General features: G+C 35.4%; 1 protein-coding gene across 3 annotated transcripts in view; it reads right to left on the bottom strand.

Annotated features, from left to right (window-relative positions):
- Positions 1-2181: 2181 nt before the first annotated feature.
- Positions 2182-22767, bottom strand: part of LOC140155642 (basic helix-loop-helix ARNT-like protein 1) — a 63584-nt gene continuing 42998 nt past the window's right edge. For all 3 annotated transcript variants that reach the window (XM_072178559.1, XM_072178558.1, XM_072178560.1), the window contains exons 9-17: positions 20569-20730; positions 17720-17862; positions 16709-16812; positions 14272-14378; positions 11335-11485; positions 7140-7219; positions 4125-4230; positions 3020-3132; positions 2182-2651 (exon numbers count right to left, since the gene is read on the bottom strand). In XM_072178559.1, the coding sequence (XP_072034660.1) occupies positions 2362-2651; positions 3020-3132; positions 4125-4230; positions 7140-7219; positions 11335-11485; positions 14272-14378; positions 16709-16812; positions 17720-17862; positions 20569-20730 (1256 nt within the window). In that variant the 3' untranslated portion in view covers positions 2182-2361. The remainder of the gene's footprint in view (positions 2652-3019; positions 3133-4124; positions 4231-7139; positions 7220-11334; positions 11486-14271; positions 14379-16708; positions 16813-17719; positions 17863-20568; positions 20731-22767) is intronic.

The raw sequence follows: 22767 nt of genomic DNA, 5'->3' as shown, positions 1-22767 counted from the left end.
TGGCTGAGCCCAATAAAATGCACACTGACGTCACTACCACATCAGGGTGAAAAATGGTATAGACCATCCCTTACATATGTTCACAAAAACTAGCACAGGCATCATAAAAACGCCTATAGCTTCATATATCTCCATATTCACAATAATATAACATAGGAAGAACAATGTTTTATTTACGCACATTTTGATACCCAATTTGGCCAATGTTGTTCAATATTAGCAACACAGAAGTATTTTTAAAGAAAAATATCAAAATTTAAAAGTTTTTTTCAGACTGTGTGAGATCCCAGGAGTTTCTGTTCACATATTTATACGTCAAGTAGAACTACACATTATATTCTTTTAAATATGGTGAATAAATAATGAAAAATATAAACCACATTCACATGAGTAACAATATATTTGTGTAGTGTCAAAAGTGTAATCCCACATAACTAGATATTCAAAATTCAACTACTGTTACTTTTGCAACAACTCATTGAAAAATGACTATACTCCTTAGGTGATATAACAATATAATTACACATAAACACACCAATTGTGATCAGGCAAAAATACATTACAACTCACATATCTAATTAGACTATATGTGTACCATGTATACTCCTACAAAGAATCCACTACATACAATTGTCAAAAGAAAATATGCATCTCAATTCAACCAATTTTTAATAAGATTGTGAAGAAAAAGAGCATGAAAGGAAGACAAATGGTGGTAACACCTTGTTTCATCTTGATTTGATTTTATCCACTGCTTTTAGGATTAAGTTTGATGAAGGGGAAATATCAGGATTAGGCTTAGGATTAGGTTTTAGGGTCAGGTTTAGGTTTAGGCGAAAATATTAGTGTTATAATATTTTGCTGTAAACCTTTGACGAGCACGTACTACTGTGATGTTGCAAAGTCGGAGCTAACAATGAGTATGGCGCCAAGTTCATTCTTAAATTTCCACTTAGCAAGAGCAGATCGCCTCAGCAGCCAATCACAGGCAAGTGTGATTCAACTCAGTAAATATGTGATGTACGCTTAAAATACACTTGCGTCAAAGTTTAATGGAAAAGATAGTAGTGTTTGGTTTATGGCTGGGATGGAGACCACTATTCTAAATTGGCTTTGACGATCGCTAATGGCCGTATCATACTACACAATCGCAAGGAGCGTAGCATTTTTTGTGACAAAACTTCTGTCCCTTATCGGGAAAACAATTGTAGATGTCCAATCAATAAATCGCTAACATTGCAACCAGTTGACTTGAAGGCAACTTTGTCATTACATATGCTAGCAACGACTTGATGCTGGTATTGATTGTGAAAACACTACCATGTTTGTTTAATAGTGATTTTGAAATCACACACTGCAATTGCTAGTATGATATGTGAATAAGGTCATGATTAGGGTGTAGATTAGGGTTAACGGTTAGGAATTAAGGCCCTAGTTAGAGTAACAGCTAGGCATTCGGGTAGTCTTAAGATTACAGTAAGGCTTAGGGGTTAATTTCAGGATAACTTATAAATGAAATGAAACTAGGATTTACTCATTGTAACTTTAGAAAAGAGTAGGGTGAAAACCACAGAGACAGACTCGGTCATTTCTTTCGCTAAGCATCATGGGAACATGGATGAAAAGTACCTGATGTACACTGGACAGTTCTATATATCTGACTCATAGAAAACATACAGGTGAAATGAAAACCTGATAGGGGAGATGAACGAATGGTACAGGGGAAGGAGGAGAATGGGTTGGGTAAAGAGGCAGGAAATGGAATGAAAGAGAGAGAGAGAGATGAAAGAAATGGTACAAAGAAGGTTAAGAGAAAGATGTAGAGCAGTTGAGATGTAAAGGCTTGCTTGCAACAAAATATGTTAAGTGAGACATTTACACTGAATAGCCTGCCAATAAACATGGCCATGTCAGTTCAGGTATATTTGAATGTAGTGTGCATGTCAACAGCAGCTACATTTGAACACTAGAAAAAATGTCAAGAATACATGATCATATTTAAGAGGGTATTAATACAAATAATAACATGACTGTTTAGCACAATATCAGCTCCCACAGCTGCAATCCTACTTCTGATCCATATATAGAAGGTCAATTGTTTTTTCAAGTATTCATGGATGAGGTAAAAGCCGGCTCAATACTGAAGACGCAGTGGGTGTACTGTAGTAGTGTTGTGGCGTGGGATTCCATCTGCTCATATATTTTACTCTATCTGATTTCCATGCATCCATCTCAAATTAGTGCAAAATTCTGATCTAATTTCATGAACATACTTTAAAATCTGTCTTTTATCCCATACCCAAACTATACTCATCTCACCACAAAAAATAAACACAAATTAAATTCTCCTGAAAGTTGATATCATAGAGGCCATGGAAGGTCTGTAAAGTCAACTGCCCCTCCAAGACCAGCATCTGCCTCCAGGAGACTCATAATGAAGGCCATTGCTTCTTCATCATCACTTGCTGGCTTCTCACCAGATGCCAGAGCTTTCTTCACTGCTTGGACACTTTCAGCAGCAAGCCCAGCACTGGCCAGTATGTCACTTGTGGATTGATCAGGACTCTGAACAATAGCAGCATCTTCATTTCCAAACCCTGCATAGCTGGAGTTACTTGCATCTGTTGTAAGTGCAGATTCAGAAGGGGAATCTAGAAAAATCATATGAAAAAAGTATAATAGCTTTTCAAGTGTTTAATTATGTTCAAGACTAAAAAGGTTATTAATGATGAAACTGGAAAAGATTAAAATTGGAACACTTTTCACAATGTACACCTAAGTCTGGATTTGTGACTACCAAAATATGTATAATTGCAACTTTTTTTTCTTCAAAATAATCCACTCAAACAAAAAATTAAGTAGGTAATTAGGTTATACATCCTGCGAAAGAACAAAGAAAATACTGGGGACGATTGCTCGTTACAAGAAGTAACTGTAGATATAATAGGAAAGAGTAAACAGTTAACAAACAATACTGTAAATAGGAAAATAACAAAGATGTGACTGATTTGCATCATACCTTGCAAGAACATACTAGATGTTTCCACAGAGAGTGGCGCCGGCTGTGCATTGGAGGAACATGATGGACTGTTATTACCAGAACTTTCATTGCTATTAGGTGGAGAATCAACTCTGTGGGAAATGCACAAATACATACAAATGAGTTAGCAATATTGTATACAAATGCCTGTTTTCAACCTATAATTACTTCTCCTTAATTAGTAACCCCCTTTAGTACTTATCCAACTTGCATCTGTTTCAGTATATCCCTTTTAAAGCAACTTTTATCAGGGGTGTGCTCAGAACCTGAGGGGCTAGGAACCAACCTGGGGTGGGTGGCTGACATGTGTCATAAATAGGTTGATTTGGCATGATTTTACAGTCAAAGCTACCTGGACAGGCATGCCACTGTACAACATGAAATAGGTACATGTATAAAATGCTAGCAAAAATCACCTTTTTTATTGATTGACCTACAATAAGTATGATATTTTATTCTATTAAAAACATTAAATATGCAGTTGCCATCTCTTTCGCATACATACGCAATCAACAAAGTTTACAATACACCACAAGTATACAGACTCGCTGGTTGGCAGTGCTGATTTAGAGTCGGTTAATATAGCTTACAAATATGGTATTATTATATGAAAATGTATGATACAAAATTATATTATTTGGCTATTAACCAATCAATTTGATTGGCACTCATCAGCTTTGTTGTCTAATGAAATGCCTGTTTCTTCCAAATTCAACATTAGATCTTCTTAAAATAACTACAATTTATACTTTTATGACCTTTTATTGCATAAATCTACAAATACGGCGACTGGTAAGCTGCATTTTGAATGGCAGTCTTGTCCATACTCACTGGATATTGACGGGACCCTATCTTTGACACACCCTGTATTTTCTCATGGGCCACAGATGGACAAACTCATTTCAAACATCTGTGTTTGTGGGCTATGTTTACTGTACATTTCAGAGTTGCTCAAAGGCCAACCACAATTGGTTGATGGGACGTATCTGGCATGCGGACTGCCTTTTGCGAACACTTGTATTAATTAATGCATCAAGAATGGAGAACTTACAAGGTTGGACTAACATTATATAGTTCAACTTACTTTTCTCTTTCCATAACTTCCTCCGCTATTAATCTCCCAATCTTGCCAGCTCCTACCCAACTATTTTTAGGTACACCAGGTATGGTGGCAGCTCTTTTTGTCATACCTACATCAAGAAACAAAAAAATCTACATTAAAGACTATCAGGCTCACAAATGCTGAGTCTATTCACTAGGAAATTCATTTGTTCAGATTTATTCAAGATTCAGACATTTTCTTGACCATTCCTGAACTATTTCTTTATTCTAATTGTAATGTGAAGAAATAGTTAAGAAAAGTTAAGAAATGATCAAGAAAATGTCTGAATCTGAACTAAATCTTAACAAATGAAGTTCCTAGTGATTGTAGACTATGCCATAGTCTATTTTTGATGTTAATCATGATGAAAGCATTCAGTTGAACTCGAAATTATACTGATATTAACTACATCAAAATACTAGTATAAAATTGTTATGAAAAAGTTTATATAATTATATTAGTGACAGTAAAAGTAAAGTGTACGTAGGCTTATATTATTGAATGCAACATGTCATAATTGTATTGGCACTTCAATACTGAACAATTCTGATTTTAGAATCTGCCAGTTTATTAATCGCGAAATTCCATGTTAAAAATAGACTATGGACTTTCAATTTTAAACGGGATTTTGAACGGGCAAAGTCCCTAACACTCACACTGTCAATCATACTTGTTTATCAATCAAATTTAACCGCAAGCAAATACAAGACGCGTTCATGCACTTATTGACGCGTTCATGCAATTACACTACACAAAGGCGGGGTAGGCCACATACTTGTGTACCATGTAGTTATTAATGGTAATGACAGGTACCCGGAGGATTTAAACCATAACGAGATCGGGCGACCAATCACAAGCCAGATCCATTTAAAGATGCATTACATCATGGCCAATTTTAGTAGGCCAGATTTCCGACAATCTCATCCATAGAAGCTCATAGACAGCCGTGATAAGCATGTAAACCGCAATCCAAAGTCAGTAGTCCACTTGGGAAGCTAACAAACAGAGGGAGTAGGGTGACTGAAAAGATCAGATGTGAAAATCTATCAATTGTGCACACATTAATTAAATCAGAGTTTTAAGCTTAAATACAATATCCAGAGTATGCACAATGGGCAAGTGGACTATGGGGTAGTCTATAGTGATTGGGGTATTCCATTATTTCCAGGGTGCATATTTAAAATGCAATAGCCCAAATTTGTATCAAAACTTATACCCAAAATCATATACTGGAAGGATAGGTAAGCAGTCACCATAGTAGAGTTGAGGTTATGTGAAATATCCCATTTTACATATAAATTAATTAAATGTTTTGATGCAAGATTCACCATGTAATCCAAATCAAAACAGCTTAGATTCACCATTCATTGAACAAGGCATCTCTGTAAACAATGGGCTATTCCAGTTGAAATCCATATGGGAGACATGTCCTTAATCTTACACACAGGGAGTGAGAATTTCAAATGGGGGTTACCTGAATGGGGGTTACTGCCATTTGAATTCTACACCCCCTGTGTGGGATATTGGGCATGTCTTCCATAGGACATAGGAGATGTATGGATTTAAATGGAATGTCTCAATCCATGCTTTATAGCTCTTCCAACTACAGGCCTAGAAGGAATTCCAATTAACGCAGCTTTCAACAGCTGTATTCGATCCAACCGCGATTATATATTGCGTATTTCAAACTACAACACAAACGCACAACCTTGGTTACAATGCTAACCAATCACAAGTGTGTTGGCATGGTTGGATTCACATCCGTGTTACTCATGCACAGTCGCACATGCTGGCGTACATTGTTGTCTTGGACCAGCAGTTACAAACTTGCATGTTTTGGACAAGAACATCACCTTATGACAAGAGAAACTTGTGATTTCCAATGGCATACATCTCACATAAAAACCTCACAAAAAGTTGCTCTGCCATTATAAATACATACTCCTAAATTTTTAAACTATTAGTCGTATGTTGCGTTTGAAAACACCAGGAACAAGACAATTAGGTTGCAGTAATTTTGACACCTCAATTGTTACAACTGATGGAGTATTGTGGTCTCAGTGTAAGTATGAAGGTGACAAGTACCCATTTTAATTTTTGCAGAAATTTGTTTAATTTGGCGGGTCTTACATGGCAGAATGCTTGTGTAATAACCATAGTTGCTGTAAAATGCTACTTTAAATTCGGGTATATTTCTTTTAAAACACTACTGTGTTGTTAATATTGAACACTGGATGTATGGGGTATCAAAATGCATATAAATAAACCATCATTATTTCTATGTTAAGTGAGATTAAGAATAAGATTAATAGTACTGAAGCTAAATAGGCGCAAATGTGATGCAGTCAAGCAAAATGAGTCTGATGTTGAATAAAATCAAAATTCATTTTTCAATTTCATTACAAGAGCCATTCTCAGAGCTTCATTTTTCTGAAAACCTCATCATAATTAGACTTACAGTTCCAGAGATACAGTTATTCTAGTGGTGTTCAGAGCAATACAAAGGAAGTTGAATTCTATTATTGGCTATATCTCAAAATAAATATTTCCAACATCCGACTCATTTTGCTTGATCACATGATATATAACCATTAACCCTCAAGTTACTTTTTGTGAAGTGTTACATATCAATCAAACTTACTTTTCACTTCATAGCTAAAAATCCAGTGGACATCACATGGCCTGGATTGGCATGTCATGCTTGTATGGTACAATGTGGTGATAGCCGTCATGATGTAGTGGATCAGGCTACAGAACTGGTAAATATAACCCAGATGTACTCTCACAAGTTGAACACCAGATGTCAATTTGTGCGTCCAGTATACAGGATACTTTTGCAGAATGTTTCCACTCCGGCGACAGACTTATCACAACTGCTAGCTTTATATTATTACTTCTGATTTAAATAAACTACATGACCTTAGAGCATAATCAAATGATCTGATTTGCTACCGAACAACAACAAAATTATCTAGTTGTCATAGCAACATGACCTACCTTGTTTGAGCATCGAGTCAAGTTGTGTCATTCCAGCTTCTGATGACGAGCTACATGACGCGGCTGGAGGGTCTTTAGATCTGTGATGATTGCAACATAAAAAACATCATTTGAGAATTAACTATTTCTTTTTTTAAACACAGACACGTTCAAGATTTAGGATAAAAGGTTAGTCAAAAATAAGGCATAAACAATGTCAGTTTTGCATAACAATGAACTACGTATGTTCAGCTTGATATTTTTAGTGATCATAAATATTCATGTAACCTGAAATCATTTCTTCCATTTGATTCTTCCTTGATTACAAGAAAATACCAGCCTTTTATTTATTATATAAGACATCGTTATCACTACTAATAAATCAGTTTAATTTAGAAAATATTCTTGACAAGACATCGATAAAGGGTCATCACCCTAGGCTTTAGGATAGGTAGGTGATATGTTTAAAGTGTCATATTTTATTAGGTTATTATAACTTCTATATTCAGGCTAGTACAAACTTCAATCTCATGTGATGTAGAGACCACGTGTCTATTCTTTTGTTATTTGCCCCCTGATGGAGAGTGAATAATTTTACCCCTTTGGGGAAGAATATTTTGTTTTGAAAAGAAGAAGAAAAAATGAGGGAAAATACAGACAACAAAAATGAAGCTCCAACACAATCCAAGACTGCCATGAAACTACCATCTTATGGAAGAATTTACATTGTAAGGCTGACTTATCAGCTTTATCAATAGTAAATAGCCTAGAAATGTTTACAGTTCTGAATCTGTTTTCCCCTTTGAACAATTAGTCTTTCCCTTGATGCAATGGTTCAGTGTTCAGACTGCATGATCTAGGGATGAATTTGAGGTTTGTAGGGAAGACAGAATAAAATAAACTAGTCCTATAAGAAGTAGATCAGAGTTTATGTTAATTATCAATTAACATTTTTCCTTTTGGCTCCATTTCTGTGGGATTCAGGACGGGGAAGAATCTGAAGAAGGATGTGGTCACACCACGGTAGCATGAGGGAATAATTAAAATTGTTTGGAAGAATATCACCCCAGCATGTACTCTAGTTTATGAATACAGTGAAATGCATACAAATTGATCAAAATGGATGGAGGTAAAATATGTATACACACTAAAAATCCATGTTATAAACTTTAGGCATAAAGTATATGTGCCAGGAATGAATTTAAACAGACAAAACAAATGAATTTGGCATGTAAGAAAGCTCTTTTTTTATCACCTGACTAAAATTGTAGGTATGAAATATGTTTCCTTCAGATCAATGACACATACAGGAATTTGCTAAAGGGGTCACAATGGAAGTTTTTTGGCTCTTTTTGAATGGCCGTATAGTGGGCATGGCATCCCGCTTGTAAGACACAGCAGGGTGTGTGCGGTAGGCACATCCAGTGTTCTAAATTGGTAAAGTACTGGTATTTCACATCGGTAATTACCCGGTAATTTACCATATTTTAGTTAACTTACCGTAAATTAGGTAAAATAAGTGTTTCTAGACTTCAATTATCAAAATTGATTGGTGACATATTTAAGCCAAATTGGTCAAGCTGGGAGATTCCACGTTTGTTGATAGAAAGACAGCTTAGGCTAATAGAAATTGGCACTCCATTTGTGGTGGATAATAATAAAGTTTAAAACATGTAGGCCTAGCCTATGTCCGGCACTTAGGCAGGGTGATTCTTTGTTGGATTATTTTATTTGATCCTGATTTGTGACCTCTTTCCTTTTCTCACAAGTCTGAAACCATGCGAACTTGGATGTAAGCTTAAGGGAGTTTAGGCCTACACGTTGACGCAAATTCAAGAAAGTAGAAAACTTGGAAGTATGACTACATGTATATCCTGGGATTATATCTGCCTCTGTATTTTGCAAACTAAAACAAGAATAGGGCCTACTCTATTAAATAAATACGAGAATGAGAGTAGGCCTATGACTGAATTAAGTTAGATGCCAAGTCAAGACACTGAAACTGATATCGTAAAAGTCACACCGGCGCTTGCACAAAGTTATGAATGAATGCCGTACAATGGTTATACTCATCACATGTATATCGCCATGGTCGGGGCACGTATGTACATGTGGGGCTATTTGTATGCTTGTCATGGGTCGACCTGGCTAAAAATCCTGGCGCTTATGGGGCGAATGTGGCAACCCAAAATTTACGGTCGACCTGGGAGAAACCGATTTACAATAACTTAGGTGGTCTATCGTGTGCGATACGCTATTTTTGGTCGACCTGGGATTTTTTCTCCCAGCTTGACCCAAAACGCCATATTTAACAGCTATGTAAATGCATAGAGTAACACAAACCTCCAAAATCACTCTTTCCCATTCATTACTGGCAGGTAATAGCACAGAGCTGTAAGTTTTTTTATGTTGCAATTCTACATGTACTGATCATTTTTTTAATTTTCAATTTTCAAGGCTCCAGAAGATTTCAAATATTAGGGGGATGGCACATGGCCCAAGTTATTGGGGGCCCTATGGTACTTGCCCATAGCCACCAAAATTATTGCCCCCCCCCCCCCCGGTTCCGGAGCCACTGATCTTTCAAAAGGGCTAAAGTGCTGGAGTTATTGTTTAAATTATAACTATGACCTTGATGAGGTAGGATGAATTGCAATTTGATGTGCCTATTGTCAGATTTGCATTGTAAGGTACTTTATTAAGATAGTGATTTATCGCATTTAGTATTCATTCCAAGTAAAACAGCATTGTCTGAATGAAACCTTTTGATTCTCCTACAAATATTGCATACATTGTAAACTATTAATGTACTACATTCTGAACACTAGTAGTATTGATCAATCTTATTTAATATAACATGTATTCCAAGTAAAACAGCATTGTCTGAAGGAAACCTTTGTACTTTGCAAACTATTAATTTTGATCAAGACAAAAAGTACTACATTCTGAACACTAGTAGTAGTGATCAATCTAAACATGTATTCCAAGTAAAACAGCATTGTCTGAAGGAAACCTTTGTACATGTACATTGCAAACTATTAATTTTGATCAAGACAAAAAGTACTACATTCTGAACACTAGTAGTAGTGATCAATCTAAACATGTATTCCAAGTAAAACAGCATTGTCTGAAGGAAACCTTTGTACATGTACATTGCAAACTATTAATTTTGATCAAGACAAAAAGTACTACATTCTGAACACTAGTAGTAGTGATCAATCTAAACATGTATTCCAAGTAAAACAGCATTGTCTGAAGGAAACCTTTGTACATGTACATTGCAAACTATTAATTTTGATCAAGACAAAAAGTACTACATTCTGAACACTAGTAGTAGTGATCAATCTAAACATGTATTCCAAGTAAAACAGCATTGTCTGAAGGAAACCTTTGTACATGTACATTGCAAACTATTAATTTTGATCAAGACAAAAAGTACTACATTCTGAACACTAGTTATGATATATGTGCTTTTCCAAAGGTATGAACAATCACATCAATTAGAAAATTTATTGAGAAACTTACTACATTGTACCTTGGATGTGACAGCATTTCAAAGTTATGGCCAAATTGGAGGAGCAAAATTGATCAAAAATAGGGAAATTCAACTGCACAATAAGGGGATCAAATCAACTCTAATAAATCTAAAATTATCTTATATTTAGCCCTTTAAAATGAGAAAATACTGTAATTTTTGCATCAATTTTTTATTTGCATTGCCACGGCAATGAGAACCATATGATAGATGATAGGATAAACATCTTGTCCAAGGAACTCAACCCTGTTTAAGTTTCAGTCAAATAGGACAAACTTCATTGTTTTTACTTTAGTGGGCACCTAACTTTGGAAACTGTACTGGTTTTTGGGCAGGTAGATTTTTCCTAACTGACCTGTTTTGAAGAAAAAAATCCGTAGACATATGTCTGCTGTTTAAAATTGTCCACGCTGCCCCCCCACCCAAAAAAAAAAAACATGTTACTTTTACTACTTTCAAGCTCACATATCCTTAGATATGGATTCCCGTTTCAAAAGTTCCTTTTTGGTCAATTTTGCTTTGGATATGGGTAAGTGTTGGGAAGTTCGGGCCGCATATCCCGTTGAAAAATAATCTGAGTAACACCCCCACCCCGAGCAAAACATAACCAAAATATCCAATGATTAATATAATCTACTTTTATTGGAAAGGGATTTGAATTGATCTAACGTCAATACTTACGAAATAACTGTGTTATTGGAAACAATGTATTCCACATCTTTTGTCCAGGGATTCCGAAAACAAAACATGGTAGATTTAAGCTCCACAAATTCTCCATTTTTGGCACGAAATCTGTACGGTTTGCTGAGTACCTTGTTATCTGTTGCTAATACTGAAATGATGAAATGCAGACACAAAATTAATACGGTCAATTGGGTATATTCACTAATCATGTCAAATAAAAAAGGTCAATAAAAACGACACTTTATCTGTTATGGTTATTTCTTTCTTGATTCAAAGGTGCCCTCACACTAGGATCCACAACATATTCATCTATCAGGGCACAGTTCTTTAACCCCAAAACATATACATTCAATGAATGACCTTTGAAAATTTATACAAAAACTCATACTCTGCAACTTGAGGTCAAATTTTGCACTACGAGTGTTGAATTGAGGTTACTGAACTATGCCATTGAGATGAGGCTATTGTGGTCCATAGTGTCAGCACTCAAGAATCAACCTAATTGGGTGAAAGTTATGTCTTTGAACCCCACATAGATTGACAGATATTCCGAAAAAAGAAAACCTAACCATATGCATAAATTATGCAAATGAGCTGGTAAACCTTTTTTTACTGATATTATTGAACACCGCAAAACAAACGCATGCAGCAACTATGGGACATAACTTTTTTTTGGCCAAAGCATGGTTCTTCCAAATGAAACATCATGACCCTTATATTACTTTATAAATTAGAAATTAAGTAGATCTAATGTTGAATTTTGATATGTCAGTCTTGTCAATAACCACTGCATGTTAATAGGCAGCAATGGGCTATTCCAGTTGAAATCCATACACCCCCTATGGAAGACATGACCTTAATCACCCACACAGGGAAGTGGGGTTACCCGAATGGTTGATGGCATTTGAAATCGACACCCACCTGTGTTGGGGATTAAGGTCATGTCTTCCATATGGGTTATGTGGATTTCAACTAAGAAAATTCAATCATTTTGATAAATTTGTACTACTACATCCTAAAAACATCAGAAAAGGTTTTCTTGGACACAGCCTTTCAAGAAAACAAGTTATTTATCACATTAATTTTCATGATAGAGCAAAATATTTCCTTATATCTCAGGAACCGCAAGACCAATTTTCATGCAAAAATGTAACTTCTTCAAAATAGATAGAATATTAAATATAATATAAAAAAATAAAAAAGACACCATGTGATAACCTACAACTCATTTGATTGCATCACCATTGCCCAAACTCTGATGCATGCAGTTTTCACTGTCATATCAGTTGTACACTGATATGTTAATAGCAATGATCAGTACTTATCGGTATACTTAAGTCAGAGACACGTACACAAGAGTTTGGGTCACACAGAATCAGGACATAAGGTGGGTGGAATGTTATAAATACTGCAAATGCACCATAGTTTTTTATGGAAATATTTTTCACAGACTGAGGTAAAAATAATTTTTTTATCACCCACAAATTTTCATATCATTACGGATAAAAGACATGTAAAGTACTAGCTTTTATTTAACATTTATTTTGTGCATTGAAATTGCTTGAAGAAGTTATGAAATAAGACTTGTAAAAACAGAAATAAATCTATTATGAACACAGCCCTATTTGCTATTGAGTTAAATACCAAGTTCATCATTAGTAGGTTAAACAATAAGCACTCTGTGGAGGCTTCATCATAATAGTAGTAATAATCAAGAGTGGTACTTGCTGCATAATTAAGCATCCTACGTAATCTTTAGAATTATATTGACATGACTCCCACTACATCACAACCTGGATAAGTTTCAACCAACTCTTTTACATTGAATATGATGCCCGATTCCTTAATTCAGGTTTAGTCAGGGGGGAGGCGGTAGGGTTAGGGGGGGTACTCAAGTTTGGTTTGGGTAGAAACGTGCTACTGATAAGTTGAAAGTGGACCTATTCATCAATATACCAATTTCCCAAGAAATTTGGATGCATTGTTTTCACAAAAGCCTAGTTTTTACAATTTTTCCCAAAATTTGTGTTGGCAAATTTTGAAAACTTTAAATACCATCAGGCAAAATGGACTATTTTACAGAAAAAAATTGGGATAATTTTGATAACCCATACATATATCAAAATTGGTCTAGAGAAAGGGGTCATTGATATACCAAATGACCGCAAATGAGACTCGTGTTTGCGGTACATCCCTGTATGGCCATTTGTGCCCAGTCACCCTCCTCCGGGTTTAGTGAATGACATCATGGGCTAAAGGGTGTTTAACTTGCACATTTCTATGATCAACCAGGCGATACGCAGGAGGGGTAATATCCCCCTCAGACACCCCCTGTGTAGTGGATAAGGGCCTTAACAAGTGGCCGTTTTTAAGCTTCTGATTTTGACACCCGGCACTTAAAGTTCTACACACTTTAGCGGCCTACAATAATCATGATAATAGGGAAATCTTGTCCACTTCATATGGGCTGTCGTTTCAGAAATTTTTGGCTTTTTCAAACTAAATTTTTAAACAATAATATTGCCAAAATGGTCCACCAAATAGCTTCAAGTCATCATTTTGCAAAAGTTTCTCACCTCTGAGGGGGGGCACATCAGACACTCCCTGCGTCACACAAGCACAACGCATAATAATTTTTTATTATTAGAAAAAAAACCTTATTTCAGCCCCCGTCAAAAACAAATCCTGTGTACACTTAGTATCAACACTTGGTATTAAATAATTTTAGCTAAGTGTATTTTTAAGTGTAAGAGAGCTACAAAAAGGCAACACCCACAGAATAAAATTGATGACTTTGTAAAACATTTCGATTGATGAAAAGCATGCATGAAAAATAAATCATAAGTCAATTGTCAGTTTAACATACAATGGAGATATGTTAGTAAACTTCAGTATGAAGATACCTTAGCTTGCTCTGTGTGTGTGTTTGTTTACCTTCTTTATGTTTGTCTGCCATCTGTGGTATATCATCGATGTGAAAGTACTCATATACTGATGTGCCACTAAGTTCCTGAGGTAGATACCCTAATATTGTTGTAACTCTGTGGAATAAACAAACCAAACTAGTTGAAAGTAACATCAGCAACTGTATGAAATCTAGCAATTCACTAGAGTCATATAAAAGAGAGTTCAGTTATTGGTATATAATGAATAGAGAGATTGAATAAAGTACAAGTGGGATAGAACTAGTATACTAGAGATTTCTACTAGAGTTTTCACAGAAATGCAGTGGACTGTTAGTGAATCTTTGTCATAGGACCTGATAGGATGAAGCATTTTGGCCACCTTCTTAATTTATTACATTAATTCTGTTTTTAAAAGTTGAAAATCTTTTAAAAACCAGATTGTCTCAGCATCAGGGAAACTTGGGCTTTCATGTGCAGCCAAGTCCAGAGGATTATCCTCTCATTTCCACTTGAGGTCATGGTATTGGGTCATGTATTGGGATGATTTAGGGGTTGTTATGTTGTTATAGCAACAAGCCCAGATTCCTGCCCATTCAGCTGTCACTTTAGTGGGGTGCAGCCAATCAGGTCTCCGTTTTATTTCCACTTCCTTTGTTGTGTCCATACTTTTCTTGGTGAGGCACTTGCATTTGCTCCTCTGATCATACTGGACCAAGCAATCCCACCCACCCTCCCAGTAGCTGGAAGGGTAAATCAGTTAACTCAAAATTGCCAAAGATGCTTCAATAAAAGTGTATGTCAAATTATGCTACTCTACGCTTTGTCCTGAAGAATCTCATCAGTAGATGGTCTCCACTTTCTACTACGCTTTGTGATGGGTTTAAAATGAATGCATTGTATGGAGTTTCTTCAAATCCTGAAGAATCTCATCAGTAGATTGTCTCCACTTTCTACTACGCTTTGTGATGGGTTAATGAATGCTTTGAATGGAGTTTCTGCAAATCCTGAACAATCTCGTCAGTAGATTGTCTCCACTTTCTACTATGCTTTGTGATGGCTTCATGAATGCTTTGTATGGAGTTTCTTCAAATCCTGAAGAAGGTTGTCAGTAGATTGTCTCCACTTTCTACTACGCTTTGTGATGCTTAATTAATGCTTTGTATGGAGTTTCTGCAAATCCTGAAGAATCTCGTCAGAAGATTGTCCCCAATTTCTACTACGCTTTATGTAGGGTAATTAATGCTTGTTTAAAGTATCTTTTTTGGCTTGATTGCATTTGTTAGTGGATTATTTCACTTTATTAATAGTATTTTATAGTCATTTTTTTTCGTCTGATTTTCCAATAATTGCCTGCTTCTATATATAGGTATTAGCGTGAGGTATGCTATTAGGGCGAGGTATGCTATACCAATATTATAATAGAACATTTTGTTTTATATTCAGTTTTGATGCCAGCTTCCTGTGTGTTAAAATTACATTGACCGAGTTGGCATTGTTTCTTCTTTTGGAGATTTCTTTTTATTCAATTGTGTTATAAATATTGTTTTCCAATTCAATCCTCTCTGTTTGATCCAAATGTGTAAATTTGGTTAAATGTGATACAGAAGTCAATTCTTGTGTGTCCAGCCTGTATTGTTGACTTGTTGTTCATATTTTTCCAATAATTCTTGTATTGTATTATTAATATTTATTGGAAGATTAATAATTTAGTATGCTTGCTGTCATTGGTTATCTCTATATTATGTCTTAATTGCTATGAAAGTGCTATGAAATCTATCATCATTTATCTCAATTATATTTATGTCTCAATGGATATATGGTGGGAAACAGATTCCGTGTTTTTTTAAATTTTATTTTAGTTTTTATTCATCAATTGTGTGTGATAAGTCAGCCTCTTTAAAGTGCACACGGTTGCTAAGATACCAAATCAAATCAAATGAATTAATCTGCACCCATTAACTTACTTCTTTAAAACATTAGAACAATACTTTGAAATTTAATTTGAGTATAAAACTGGGAACGAAAGTCCTCCGATGTGAAGGACGAAATATCGTAACGAGTAAAAATTGGTTTTGTCAAGCAAAAAATAACAATTCATTTATTTAATCAACAATCAAGAAAAAACATGCTTATCTCTGCTTTTATTGTGGGGTGTAGCTCAAATTTGTTCCAAAGACTGTTTCTGAAGAAATTGAGTACATAGCACATAAACATTTGCAGAAATAATACTAATTTGGAAAGTGAATTTGGGCCTTTAACTGTCTCATAATGACTATTTTAGTCAAAGTGAACAATTGTAAAAGCGCATAATTTCAAGTGTATCAGCCATTTTAAGTCCACTTGCCCTCTGGGCATGTCAGCCTGTGTTTTTGGTTGCCTGACATCGATTGTGGTTGTCCTTGGCTGCTGGGCAGGCGATTCTATAAGCCCTGACTACCACTTATTTCACATACTGTAGAACATACCTCTGATCAATAAATGTGAATTTGCCATCCATTGCATGTCTTGATTCATAAGTAGTAGGTTTAACTGGTATATTCTCATTAGCATCTCTGGCTGTTGCCATTGACTGTTAGAAAAACACATAAGTAAAACAAATAAACAAAGATATTTCCCATTACTGTTAATAACTATTCATACATTCAAATGCACATACTCCTATAACCACGGGCACAGTGATTTTTTTCCTAAAAATCATGGACTTGAAATGCCTACTTTCTGAGAATGTACTTTCTGAGTAAAATAATCCACCCCTTTTAATGCAAATGTTAGCTAGTGGGAAAAACAAACCACAATTAACTATTCATTCATGCATTTTGTATCATTTAACCTGGAATAGCTTTCACATCTGTGCCCACTCCCTGGATCTAGCTAGTGATTATCTGTTGAAATCCATACACCCCTATATCAAAGACATGACCATAATCTTCCAAGGAGTATGAATTTCAAATGGGGTTACCTGAATGGTCACTCCATATGAAATCTACACCCCTGTGTGTGAGAATACTTCCAATTCCAGAAAAATACAGCACTAATTTTTTGGGATTAAAAAAAATATCCTAATCCTAATCATTCATTTAGTCCTAACTGGAGATAAAAGAAAAAGTTCACTATTTTACTAATTTCTTGAAAAAAGAGCCAAAAACATGCATTTTCGGCATGTTTTCTGACAAACGAGTCACAAAAATCACAGACTTGGAACAAGTCCTTTGCAACATAATACATCCCCTCATTTCAAAGCTTATGATAAAGAGATTATAAATCTGGCCATAGCTATAACTCAAAAAAAAAAAAAAAAAGATTTGCAACTTTCTCTCATTTGCGTGAATATGTCTCATATCACGCAACAGATACACGACCAGGACTCAAAACAATACATTTATTGTCTAATTAAAAGATGACAGTCAAGATAAGTTTTGGAGTTAACATCATTGATTCAAGAAAGAATTATTCCCTGGCAGCAGGCCTGTACCTACCAGTACTCTTGCAATTGCTACTAAGCAGCTCAAGTTACACCCATCTGACTCTCCATCCTCCCCGCCTCCGCTGATACCAATCTTAGCTGGGGGCCAACTTTTCATGTATCCTGTACAGTGTATATTGATATATCTTCTTAATTCTGAAAAGAAAACATTAAGTGTTGGTAACAAGCCTCGAAATAAGCAGATCTGGACCAGGAGCCACAAATTTGTAAAAAGTGGCTCCTGGTCCTGTGATTATCTAGTGAACCAGGAGCTATTTGTAAAGAGCTAGGTAGGAGTCATTTAGACTTTAATTGTACACATTAAATACAAAAACCGGTTTAACCACCAGGCTCTAATTTTTGTTTAAATGTAGAGCCTGGTTCACTTGATTTTGGTGTGGACCAGGAGCCAAAATGTTATGACCATTGGGTAAATGGCTCCTGGGTGCCTGCTTATTTCGAGGCTTGGTTGGTAAGGATTTTTGATATAACAAGTTTGTTTTCTTTAGGTGTTTCAAAAACCACAGCACAGCTTTTTTTAAATTTGTTATAATTTTTTTTTAAATAGTCATGCTTTATGGTCTTCTCTTCGCCTGTTATGCTATAATTGTTCGGCATATAGCATCCCCTATTAGTGTTCTCCAAGTTAGTCTGTCATCAGTTATACCATTTTTCACCCTGATGCGCAGCTGTAAGTAGCTAGCGGACGCTCAAAGCACTGGCGTACACACACACACATGCTTAAAGATGCCGCATAGATGCACATGAAATAGCTGTCTCAACGTGTTGACATCACTGCTCCATCAGGGCGAAAAATATTGTTTTTTGAGATTTGCTGAGCACTTCAAGTTTCAGTTGTGGGTTTAGACTGCCGACCCACTTGAGTCTTCTTTTTTTAATGTTTGCAGTCCATCATACTTCTTTCTTCAAATTCAAAATATTCATCTTCAAATCTAGTGAGGGCTGATCCAGCCGAGGATCGGCACTGCCGATCTCCAATTTCAAAATCGACAGATCGGTTTGATCCGATCCCCATTCAGATATATTTTCAAACCAGTGCTAGATAGGGATGTTAACTTTAAGGTTTGAAGATATGAAACGCAAGTATTTCTATCATTTTCTGTTGTATTTTAGTGTAGTTTGCATGTTTAACTGAGAGTTTCAGAGATTGATAATAAATCAACTCAGATTGGTCCGATTTCTCACTTGCTGATCTGGATGATGTAATCAAATTTGTAGCAAAGTAGGCTAAATGTCAAAGATACAATCATGTATAATTTTTCAGAAAGCTTTTGATTACACATAATTTATTCTTTCCCTTGAGTAGGCCAAGGAAGAAAAAATTGATCCCTGACCAGGATTTGAACCCGGGACCCCTGGGCATCCAGACCAGCACTTAAAAGTAACATGGGATGTAACACAATATGAACCAATAGATATTATTAAACATTAAAGGAACCTTTTTAAATTAATTTCACATGCCTTGGGGAAATGTTGCACTCTCACCACCAAGGATGCCAATGGCACTGAAGCATCATAGTACACTATATAGGGCCAAGGCTCCAAATTATTAAGCAGAAATAATATATTTTACATTCTATTGAATTAATTAGAGAAAATATAGTCTGGATGCCTGGGGGTCCCAGGTTCAAATCCTGGTCAGGGATAAAAAAATTTCCCCTTGGCCTACTCAAGGGGAAAGTATAATTCATGTGAGTTCCATTAACCTCTAGCACTATCTCTTAGTCGTTACTGATTTGTTTCCAATTTGTGTTATTGATTTCATCTTGCCTCAACAAAAACTTGAATTTTGCACATTTCTGGATTTCAATAATTTTTGTCAAATTTTCATTTTATTATTCTTTGCCAATATTCAAACGTAGCAACTGTCAGGAAAGTTTCTTTGGTCATTTGAAGCTAAACTGTGGAAATCTATGGGGGATGACCCCCAGGGTTTGTTAAAAACTCTTAAATGTTACGTACACCAAGGTATTACAATTGTGCAAAAAGTAGAAATTATAAAAAATTGAGGCTGTCGCTGTGAGCAAATGGTGCATTAAAATTAACGCAGCGATACTGGCAAATCGCAGTTTAAAATTAATGCAGTGACATTGCTCAAAAAAAAGAAGAAATGCAGGCCCCTTACTGGAATCAAAGTATTTTGTCTTGCTTAAATGTCAAACTAACTTATGTGATGTGATTAAGCAAAATCAATCGGAAATCAATTGAAAACACTTTAATTGTTTGTATCTTTGGAACTAAATGTTTGATTTCAATGGGGTTTTCTGCAAAATGTACCTTTGTAGATGCTTTACACATTCATTTGGACAAAATAGCAGGAAATTTCCTTTTTTTTCCCTTTTTGATGTGTCGTAAAATGTCAAAAAGGGACAGTTTATTTTGACATGTCAGCTTTAGGGTCATGTCGACGATAATACGACACATGCGACAAACGATAACACCTTTACTCACCACTGACCTCATTATTATCCATATAACTAAAAGGTCTCAAAAACACTGACAACAAACAAAAGTACTTATTTGATAAATTGAAAATGCTTTAAAATACTAGCTGAGTCAGGGTCTTAGCTAGGATTTGACACATGCCCCTCATTTTCACCATAAAACATAAACCTGACCTCTGCCCCTTTTGGGTTCAGTCAGGTCAAATAGCTATTGTTATAGCCTTGATTTACTTGCCTGGTCTTTGTTTGAGTTCACAAAACTTATTCAAGCATTATTTTTAGAATTTAGCATATGTCACAAGCATTAATTTTGCCTGTCCCAGAAGCAAAATGCCTGTCTAAAATGATGGGTGGCTAGCTAACACCTAGCTGAGAGTATTCAAAACTTGTTACATACCTGATGTCTGTTTTAATCTTTTCTTTGAACATGGATGTACTCCTTCAGTCTTGACAAAACTCTGTTTGCTGTAAGTTTTCATCCGACAGAAAAATGCTCTCCTGGCACCGGAAGACAGCTGTGGTGGGGATGGGGTGGCCTCTGACTTGAGGGGTAGTCCAGCTGGTGATTAGTGACAAAAAGATGGCAATGTGAATAAGTTTATACTTAACATGCAATCTCAGATGGTGACTTGAAATGAGAACTACTGTATAATATAGTGTTACTTCTGCCTGGCACACTACTTCAGGGAGTGTGGAACACAATACAATACAATATAGCCAAGCATTTATATAGCGCCCCCAAGGACCCCAGCGCTTTCCGAAAGAACACATAATAAAATAATACAATATTCAATGGCATTCTACATAATAAACATAACAATATCCAGACAAGCAAAGAATTAAACAGACAAGTGAGTTTTAAATTGGTTTTGAAGATGTCCAATGTTTTGACCTGCCTGATATTGATTGGAAGAGAATTCCATAGGCAAGGACCAGCAGTTTAAAATGCTCTATCACCAGTAAGAGTTCTAGTTTTAGGAACAAAGAAAAGTGTTGTGTCAAGTGATGAATGAATAGCACATTCTAATCTTGTGCAAACTATTTCAATAGTGTTTTCTTGTTGTTTCCTTTGCTTGTTCATTTTCTCTGCATTTTTCCATTTTTCCAATCTTTATGACCATCTAATATTACATTACGATTAAATGGACAATTGAAACAATTCTTTACTTTGATAGATAATAAAGTTCAGGGACGTAAGTTGGACTGAAGAAAAAATCCTACAAATCTGGAAAAAATCCTGAAAAAGTGTGCGATTTTGGGCTAAAAAGCTCCAAAACAGGCTGATAATAAATAAAAGTGCGGAAATTTGGACACAAAAAATCCTACATTCATTACGTGTATGAAAGCTGGGAGGAAAAAATGTGTCATCATTTGAAAATGTTGGCCTTTTGTATTGAAGATATACATTTCCCCATAAATTTATTGCAAATTAAAAAAAATCTTAATTATTTGATATCATTATCAGAAGGACATTCTTCATATTCAGAATGCAATTTGATGTGTCTGATGTGCTCTTATGTCCAACAAAAGTACTTAGCAAACATTGCAATCTGATCCCTTAAAAGAACAGTACAACTATGCATGAAAAAGTATCCATTGGATTGAATCAACAATTTGACACACATTTCTATGAGAGGTCAGTCGCTTAATTGAACATAATTACAGTCCTGCACATTCAGGAAAACTCAATTTTAATTACATTATAATGATCAAAATTCCAAGTGATATTATCATACATATAATATTAATACATGAAGGTGCATTTATTTCAGTGCTATACTTACAACATTTTAAAGATAGTTTAAATAAATAAATAAATACCAACATTTATAACAAGTCTTTACAGGGAGATTCAGCGCACAGAACATACAAAACATACTCAAAAGAAAACAGCATAAATATGCCAATGCAAGATACACAACAATTTCAATCAATTTAATTAGTGACAGGTGACTTATGACTATCAACACCTGAAGTGCAGCAAATAGGAATGGGAAGTGTAGCCAATGTTCATCTAATTTATCATTAACAGATTATATAATACATTTGAAAAGGGAAGTTTTGATGACTTTGTGTACTTTTTTAATTAAGTTCTAACTGGCAATGAATGTTACATTTGTTATTTTTGGTTAATTTTCTGAAATATGGGCAAAACACATGCATTTTCAGAGCCTTTTTGTATGCTGTGACAATCAAGCCCAAATACTTGTACAAAGACTAATTATTTCAAGTTATGCATTCTAATTTTTAGAAAACACATTTTCTAATTTTGGTCACAACCAATTTTCAAAAATAACATAAAATATTAAAATTATGAGCACACTCTTGGCCTATATTCAAGATTTTAAATAATTATGCTTGTGCCAAGTCTAAGAATTTTGTGACTACAATTGTTTCTGGCCCATTTTCCATCAAATTGACCAAATGTTAAAATCTGACTTTTATTATTGCCTGTTAGAATTAAAGCCTTAAAGGAAATCTGTACCATAAAGCGGTAGTGTAACCTTTCACACAGACCCTCGGCTACCTTCGGCGAGCGTGTGTTGCTGTGTGGCATTTGCAACCCCACAGTGAATTTTGGTTTTTAGTGCTGTTT

This window comes from Amphiura filiformis, chromosome 6 (assembly GCF_039555335.1).
Source record: "Amphiura filiformis chromosome 6, Afil_fr2py, whole genome shotgun sequence".
Taxonomy (NCBI): domain Eukaryota; kingdom Metazoa; phylum Echinodermata; class Ophiuroidea; order Amphilepidida; family Amphiuridae; genus Amphiura; species Amphiura filiformis.
The sequence above is the reverse complement of the archived record's forward strand: the minus strand, read 5'-3'. Positions and strand labels throughout refer to the sequence as shown.